Source organism: Chiloscyllium plagiosum, unplaced genomic scaffold, assembly GCF_037043375.1.
Source record: "Chiloscyllium plagiosum isolate Xiang-an unplaced genomic scaffold, Cpla_swu_hap1 HiC_scaffold_20, whole genome shotgun sequence".
Classification (NCBI taxonomy): domain Eukaryota; kingdom Metazoa; phylum Chordata; class Chondrichthyes; order Orectolobiformes; family Hemiscylliidae; genus Chiloscyllium; species Chiloscyllium plagiosum.
In genome coordinates, this window is record NW_028270158.1 from 29,270,207 (window position 1) to 29,278,324 (window position 8,118).

The window sequence follows — 8,118 nt, forward strand, 5'->3', positions numbered from 1 at the left end:
TGTGTGAGAGAGACGTGCAGTGTGTGTGAGAGAGACGTGCAGTGTGTGTGAGAGAGACGTGCAGTGTGTGTGTGTGTGAGACGTGCAGTGTGTGTGTGTGTGAGACGTGCAGTGTGTGTGTGTGTGAGACGTGCAGTGTGTGTGTGTGAGAGACGCGCAGCGTGTGTGTGTGTGTGAGAGAGACGTGCAGTGTGTGTGTGAGAGACGTGCAGTGTGTGTGTGTGTGTGTGACGTGCAGTGTGTGTGTGTGTGTGTGACGTGCAGTGTGTGTGTGTGTGTGTGACGTGCAGTGTGTGTGTGTGTGTGAGACGTGCAGTGTGTGTGTGTGTGTGAGACGTGCAGTGTGTGTGTGTGTGTGAGACGTGCAGTGTGTGTGTGTGTGTGAGACGTGCAGTGTGTGTGTGTGAGACGTGCAGTGTGTGTGTGTGAGACGTGCAGTGTGTGTGTGTGTGTGTGAGACGTGCAGTGTGTGTGTGTGTGAGACGTGCAGTGTGTGTGTGTGAGACGTGCAGTGTGTGTGTGTGTGTGAGACGTGCAGTGTGTGTGTGTGTGTGAGACGTGCAGTGTGTGTGTGTGTGTGAGACGTGCAGTGTGTGTGTGTGTGTGAGAGACGTGCTGTGTGTGTGTGTGAGAGAGACGTGCAGTGTGTGTGTGTGAGAGAGACGTGCAGTGTGTGTGTGTGAGAGAGACGTGCAGTGTGTGAGTGTGTGAGAGAGAGACGTGCAGTGTGTGAGTGTGTGAGAGAGAGACGTGCAGTGTGTGAGTGTGTGAGATAGAGACGTGCAGTGTGTGAGTGTGTGTCTGACAGACGTGCAGTGTGTGAGTGTGTGTCTGACAGACGTGCAGTGAGTGTGTGTCTGACAGACGTGCAGTGAGTGTGTGTCTGACAGAGGTGCAGTGAGTGTGTGTCTGACAGAGGTGCAGTGTGTGTGTGAGAGAGAGAGAGAGACGCGCAGTGTGTGTGTGTGAGAGACGCGCAGTGTGTGTGTGTGTGAGACGCGCAGTGTGTGTGTGTGAGAGAGACGCGCAGTGTGTGTGTGTGAGACGCGCAGTGTGTGTGTGTGAGACGCGCAGTGTGTGTGTGTGAGACGCGCAGTGTGTGTGAGACGCGCAGTGTGTGTGAGACGCGCAGTGTGTGTGTGTGAGACGCGCAGTGTGTGTGTGTGTGAGAGACGCGCAGTGTGTGTGTGTGAGAGAGACGCGCAGTGTGTGTGTGTGAGACGCGCAGTGTGTGTGTGTGAGACGCGCAGTGTGTGTGTGTGTGAGACGCGCAGTGTGTGTGTGTGAGACGCGCAGTGTGTGTGTGTGAGACGTGCAGTGTGTGTGTGTGTGTGAGACGTGCAGTGTGTGTGTGTGTGAGACGTGCAGTGTGTGTGTGTGAGACGTGCAGTGTGTGTGTGTGTGAGACGCGCAGTGTGTGTGTGTGAGGGACGCGCAGTGTGTGTGTGTGAGAGACGCGCAGTGTGTGTGTGTGAGAGACGCGCAGTGTGTGTGTGTGAGAGACGCGCAGTGTGTGTGTGTGAGAGACGCGCAGTGTGTGTGTGTGAGAGACGCGCAGTGTGTGTGTGTGTGAGAGACGCGCAGTGTGTGTGTGTGTGAGACGCGCAGTGTGTGTGTGTGTGAGAGACGCGCAGTGTGTGTGTGTGAGAGACGCGCAGTGTGTGTGTCTGACAGACGCGCAGTGTGTGTGTGTCTGACAGACGCGCAGTGTGTGTGTGTCTGACAGAGGTGCAGTGTGTGTGTGTCTGACAGAGGTGCAGTGTGTGTGTGTCTGACAGAGGTGCAGTGTGTGTGTGTCTGACAGAGGTGCAGTGAGTGTGTGTCTGACAGAGGTGCAGTGAGTGTGTGAGAGAGAGAGAGAGACGCGCAGTGTGTGTGTGTGAGAGACGCGCAGTGTGTGTGTGTGAGAGACGCGCAGTGTGTGTGTGTGAGAGACGCGCAGTGTGTGTGTGTGTGAGAGACGCGCCGTGTGTGTGTGTGAGAGAGACGCGCAGTGTGTGTGTGTGAGACGCGCAGTGTGTGTGTGTGAGACGCGCAGTGTGTGTGTGTGAGACGCGCAGTGTGTGTGTGTGAGACGCGCAGTGTGTGTGAGACGCGCAGTGTGTGTGAGACGCGCAGTGTGTGTGAGACGCGCAGTGTGTGTGTGTGTGAGAGACGCGCAGTGTGTGTGTGTGAGAGAGACGCGCAGTGTGTGTGTGTGAGAGAGACGCGCAGTGTGTGTGTGTGAGACGCGCAGTGTGTGTGTGTGTGAGACGCGCAGTGTGTGTGTGTGTGAGACGCGCAGTGTGTGTGTGTGTGAGACGCGCAGTGTGTGTGTGTGTGTGAGACGCGCTGTGTGTGTGTGTGTGAGACGCGCAGTGTGTGTGTGTGTGTGAGAGACGTGCTGTGTGTGTGTGTGTGAGACGCGCAGTGTGTGTGTGTGTGAGACGCGCAGTGTGTGTGTGTGTGAGACGCGCAGTGTGTGTGTGTGTGAGACGCGCAGTGTGTGTGTGTGTGAGACGCGCAGTGTGTGTGTGTGTGAGACGCGCAGTGTGTGTGTGTGTGAGACGCGCAGTGTGTGTGTGTGTGAGACGCGCAGTGTGTGTGTGTGTGAGGGACGCGCAGTGTGTGTGTGTGAGGGACGCGCAGTGTGTGTGTGTGAGAGACGCGCAGTGTGTGTGTGTGAGAGACGCGCAGTGTGTGTGTGTGAGAGACGCGCAGTGTGTGTGTGTGAGAGACGCGCAGTGTGTGTGTGTGAGAGACGCGCAGTGTGTGTGTGTGAGAGACGCGCAGTGTGTGTGTGTGTGAGACGCGCAGTGTGTGTGTGTGTGAGACGCGCAGTGTGTGTGAGAGACGCGCAGTGTGTGTGAGACGCGCAGTGTGTGTGTGTGAGAGACGCGCAGTGTGTGTGTCTGACAGACGCGCAGTGTGTGTGTGTCTGACAGAGGTGCAGTGTGTGTGTGTCTGACAGAGGTGCAGTGTGTGTGTGTCTGACAGAGGTGCAGTGAGTGTGTGTCTGACAGAGGTGCAGTGAGTGTGTGTCTGACAGAGGTGCAGTGAGTGTGTGAGAGAGAGAGAGAGACGCGCAGTGTGTGTGTGTGAGAGACGCGCAGTGTGTGTGTGTGAGAGACGCGCAGTGTGTGTGTGTGTGAGAGACGCGCAGTGTGTGTGTGAGAGAGACGCGCAGTGTGTGTGTGAGAGAGACGCGCAGTGTGTGTGTGTGAGACGCGCAGTGTGTGTGTGTGAGACGCGCAGTGTGTGTGTGTGAGACGCGCAGTGTGTGTGTGTGAGACGCGCAGTGTGTGTGTGTGAGACGCGCAGTGTGTGTGTGTGAGACGCGCAGTGTGTGTGTGAGACGCGCAGTGTGTGTGTGTGAGAGAGACGCGCAGTGTGTGTGTGTGAGAGAGACACGCAGTGTGTGTGTGTGAGAGACGCGCAGTGTGTGTGTGTGAGACGCGCAGTGTGTGTGTGTGTGAGACGCGCAGTGTGTGTGTGTGTGAGACGCGCAGTGTGTGTGTGTGTGAGAGACGCGCAGTGTGTGTGTGTGACGCGCAGTGTGTGTGAGACGCGCAGTGTGTGTGAGACGCGCAGTGTGTGTGAGACGCGCAGTGTGTGTGTGTGTGAGACGCGCAGTGTGTGTGTGTGTGAGACGCGCAGTGTGTGTGTGTGTGAGACGCGCAGTGTGTGTGTGTGTGAGACGCGCAGTGTGTGTGTGTGTGAGACGCGCAGTGTGTGTGTGTGAGACGCGCAGTGTGTGTGTGTGAGAGACGCGCAGTGTGTGTGTGTGAGAGACGCGCAGTGTGTGTGTGTGAGAGACGCGCAGTGTGTGTGTGTGAGAGACGCGCAGTGTGTGTGTGTGAGAGACGCGCAGTGTGTGTGTGTGAGAGACGCGCAGTGTGTGTGTGTGAGAGACGCGCAGTGTGTGTGTGTGAGACGCGCAGTGTGTGTGTGTGAGACGCGCAGTGTGTGTGAGTGAGACGCGCAGTGTGTGTGTGTGAGACGCGCAGTGTGTGTGTGTGAGACGCGCAGTGTGTGTGTGTGAGACGCGCAGTGTGTGTGTGAGAGACGCGCAGTGTGTGTGTGTGAGAGACGCGCAGTGTGTGTGTGTGAGAGACGCGCAGTGTGTGTGTGTGAGAGACGCGCAGTGTGTGTGTGTGAGAGACGCGCAGTGTGTGTGTGTGAGAGACGCGCAGTGTGTGTGTGTGAGAGACGCGCAGTGTGTGTGTGTGAGAGACGCGCAGTGTGTGTGTGTGAGAGACGCGCAGTGTGTGTGTGTGAGAGACGCGCAGTGTGTGTGTGTGAGAGACGCGCAGTGTGTGTGTGTGAGAGACGCGCAGTGTGTGTGTGTGAGAGACGCGCAGCGTGTGTGTGTGAGAGACGCGCAGCGTGTGTGTGTGAGAGACGCGCAGCGTGTGTGTGTGAGAGACGCGCAGCGTGTGTGTGTGTGAGACGCGCAGCGTGTGTGAGACGCGCAGCGTGTGTGTGACGCGCAGCGTGTGTGTGTGAGACGCGCAGCGTGTGTGTGTGAGACGCGCAGCGTGTGTGTGAGAGACGCGCAGCGAGTGTGTGTGTGTGAGACGCGCAGCGAGTGTGTGTGTGTGTGAGACGCGCAGTGTGTGTGTGTGAGACGCGGTGTGTGTGTGAGACGCGCGAGAGAGAGGGACGTGGTGTGTGTGTGTGTGTGTGTGTGTGTGTGTGTGTGTGTGTGTGTGTGTGTGTGAGATAGACATGCAGTGTGTGTGTGCGCCCTCTCGCGCCCGCCTTCTGACTCGCGCCCCCCCCTCTCTCTCGCCCCCCCTCTCGCGCCCGCCTTCTGACTCGCGCCCCCCCTCTCTCTCGCCCCCCTCTCGCGCCCGCCTTCTGACTCGCGCCCGCCCTCTCTCTCGCCCCCCTCTCTCTCGCCCCCCTCTCTCTCTCGCCCCCCTCTCTCTCTCGCCCCCCTCTCTCTCTCGCCCCCCTCTCTCTCTCGCCCCCCTCTCTCTCGCCCCCCTCTCTCTCGCCCCCCTCTCTCTCGCCCCCCTCTCTCTCGCCCCCCTCTCTCTCGCCCCCCTCTCTCTCGCCCCCCTCTCTCTCGCCCCCCTCTCTCTCGCCCCCCTCTCTCTCGCCCCCCTCTCTCTCGCCCCCCTCTCTCTCGCCCCCCTCTCTCTCGCCCCCCTCTCTCTCGCCCCCCTCTCTCTCGCCCCCCTCTCTCTCGCCCCCCTCTCTCTCGCCCCCCTCTCTCTCGCCCCCCTCTCTCTCGCCCCCCTCTCTCTCGCCCCCCTCCTCTCTCGCCCCCCTCTCTCTCGCCCCCCCCTCTCTCTCGCCCCCCCCTCTCTCTCGCCCCCCCCTCTCTCTCGCCCCCCCCTCTCTCTCGCCCCCCCCTCTCTCTCGCCCCCCCCTCTCTCTCGCCCCCCCCTCTCTCTCGCCCCCCCCTCTCTCTCGCCCCCCCCTCTCTCTCGCCCCCCCCTCTCTCTCGCCCCCCCTCTCTCTCGCCCCCCCCTCTCTCTCGCCCCCCCCTCTCTCTCGCCCCCCCTCTCTCTCGCCCCCCCCTCTCTCTCGCCCCCCCCTCTCTCTCGCCACCCCTCTCTCTCGCCCCCCCCTCTCTCTCGCCCCCCCCTCTCTCTCGCCCCCCCCTCTCTCTCGCCCCCCCCTCTCTCTCGCCCCCCCCCCTCTCTCTCGCCCCCCCCTCTCTCTCGCCCCCCTCTCTCTCGCCCGCCCCCCTCTCTCTCGCCCGCCCCCTTTCTCTCGCCCTCTCCCGCAATTTCTATCTGTCTGCTTCTCTGTTTTGACTTTTTATTGCACAACAAATTCCATTTCCTTCATCCCTCACTTTTATTTTTAAATTATTTGATTTTATGCCAGATATTCTCTTTCTGTAATTTGGTCATCCACCTCTTGGATGAGGGAGAACATTTTAGCTGTGGCCCCTTCCAAGCCGATAGATTGTTGAGTTCATCGTTTTGGCCTGGAATTATCTTCTCAGTTGAAATTGAGCTTGTAACTGTCATGTCATTGATGTTGTTAAAGACATACAGGGCAATCCTGCATTAAGGTATTTGCTCCTAACACTTTTGATTCTGATTCTAATTCACTGCTTTCCCCCAGGATAGAACATCTCGAATTCTTGGATGAGAAGGAACTTTTGCAGCAACTATTGCAGCATTACTGCATCTGCTGGGCCATAAAGGATCGTGATGACTTTGGTAATCTTTTCATGATTTGTGTATTAATGCCACCAAACAGATACAAGTCTCCTTCTCAACATTGGTCTGTGTCTGGATGGAAGGATTCTATGAATTGGGTTCTGTGACAGTGAACTCCAGAGCTCCCAAATATAAAGGATGGGGGAAGCTCCCCACCCACATAGGAAGGAAGCCAGTGTCATCTCACATCAAAGAGTTGGTTCAAAAGCAGTAGTAGTACAGAACAGCATCCAAAGATTGTGAAAGAGTACACCAAATAGGAATAAACAAATGAAATACCCATAATTCAGAAATTACCTTTGTGACTAAACTGAAGGGATTTAGGATTTGGAGAAGGAGTCTTTTTTGTACACTATCAAAGGTAGTAACTAAACCAGAATTCCAATCAGGACGGCCCTTGCTAACAGCTGGTCCCGTGGCTTTACCTGCTGCAGCACAAAGCCTGAGGGCAGTCACTACCACCTTCAAGAAGACCGTTCGGGTTGAGCAACCAATGTTGGCCTCGCCAATGGCCCCCACATCTCTCGGGAAGAACATGGGTGTCAGAGGAAAGGATCAGGAGATCGGTAAATTAAGGAAAGACGGTAACATTAGGGTAACTCCTGATGTGATGGATTACAGCAGAATGGTTCATTCCCCCAAGTTAGTTTGCAAAGTAATGTTTTTTTTTTAAAAATGAAGTGAAGATAATCAAGTTACTTTCTTAAACCCCAAAGAACTGCAGATGTTGGAAATCAGAAACAAAAACAGAAATTGCTGGAAAAGCTTAGCAGGTCTGGCAGCATCTATGGAGAGAGGTCAGAGTTAACATTTCGGATCCAGTGACCCTCCTTCAGAACACTCAGGTCACCGAAATGTTACTCTGCTTTCTGTCCACAAATGCTGCCAAACCTACTGAGTTTTGCCAGAAATTTCTCTTTTTGCTTGAAGTTACTTCCTTTTTTTTTTAGTATTAATAGATAAAGTCTTTTCCTTGGGGCAGGGGAGTCCAGAACTAGAGGGCATAAGTTTAGGGTGAGAGGGGAAAAATATAAAAGAGATCGAAGGGGCAACTTTTTCATGCAGAGGGTGGTATGTGTATGGAATGAGCTGCCAGAGGAAGTGGTGAAGACTAGTACAATTGCAACACTTAAAAGGCATCTGGATGGGTATATGAATAGGAAGGGTGTGGAGGGATTTGGGCCGGGTGCTGGCAAGTGGGACTAGATTGGGTTGGGATATCTGGTCGGGTCGGGATATCTGGACGGGTTGGACCGAGGGGTCTGTTTCCATGCTGTACATCTCTATGATTAATTATGGAACTCACTCTTTAAGGTGGAGAAATGTAGTAGTGTGTGTTTTAACCAACAGGCTACTTATTCATAATAACTGTACACTGGTAATGGAAATGTCCTCTGTTTGTTTTCTAAGGTATCAATGACATCACATTTGTCAACTCTTAATTTCCACTGAGAAGCTAATTCAAATCCGAAACAATGAATTCTACAATCAATCTGCATGAAAGGGGAAATCCAGTAAAAGCTAACAGGACACTTCCTCTCCATGATTAAATGTTTGTTGCTGTTTTATTGTGAATAAGCATCAAAAAGGCAGAATTCATATCATTTTTTGAACTTTCAGCCTGTCACGCTTGTCAAACCAGCAAACCGATTTGCATCAGAACAATGTATTTGTTTTATTTAATAAACCTTTTAGTTTGAGATTGATATGTTCACTGAAACAACAGATGAGTTGCCTTCTTAATCATCAGTACACAAAAATATACCATACTACCACAAATGCCATTAAGACATTATTACCTTATGTTATTGGTGATTCTTTAAATTTAATTTAATTTATCCACATTTCTTCACTGTAGTTTTTTTTCACTACAGAAAGACACCAGCTCTCATTACAGAGATCCAAAGGCTTCTGGCTATCTTATTCATACCAACAAGCTGTTCAGATTCCTGGGAGC

General features: G+C 54.4%; 1 protein-coding gene across 5 annotated transcripts in view; it reads left to right on the forward strand.

Annotated features, from left to right (window-relative positions):
• The window catches only part of lcmt1 (leucine carboxyl methyltransferase 1), a 63,440-nt gene extending 55,556 nt beyond the window's left edge, over positions 1-7,884 (forward strand). For 4 of the 5 annotated variants that reach the window (XR_015760557.1, XR_015760558.1, XM_087997761.1 and 1 more), the window contains 2 exons: positions 6,064-6,161; positions 7,572-7,884. Coding sequence is in view for 2 of the 5 variants with exons in the window: in XM_087997761.1 (XP_087853887.1) it covers positions 6,064-6,161; positions 7,572-7,603 (130 nt within the window). In the remaining 3 variants the exon portion in view is untranslated. The remainder of the gene's footprint in view (positions 1-6,063; positions 6,162-7,571) is intronic. The other variant, XR_015760559.1, reaches the window with a different exon arrangement.
• Positions 7,885-8,118: the final 234 nt, after the last annotated feature.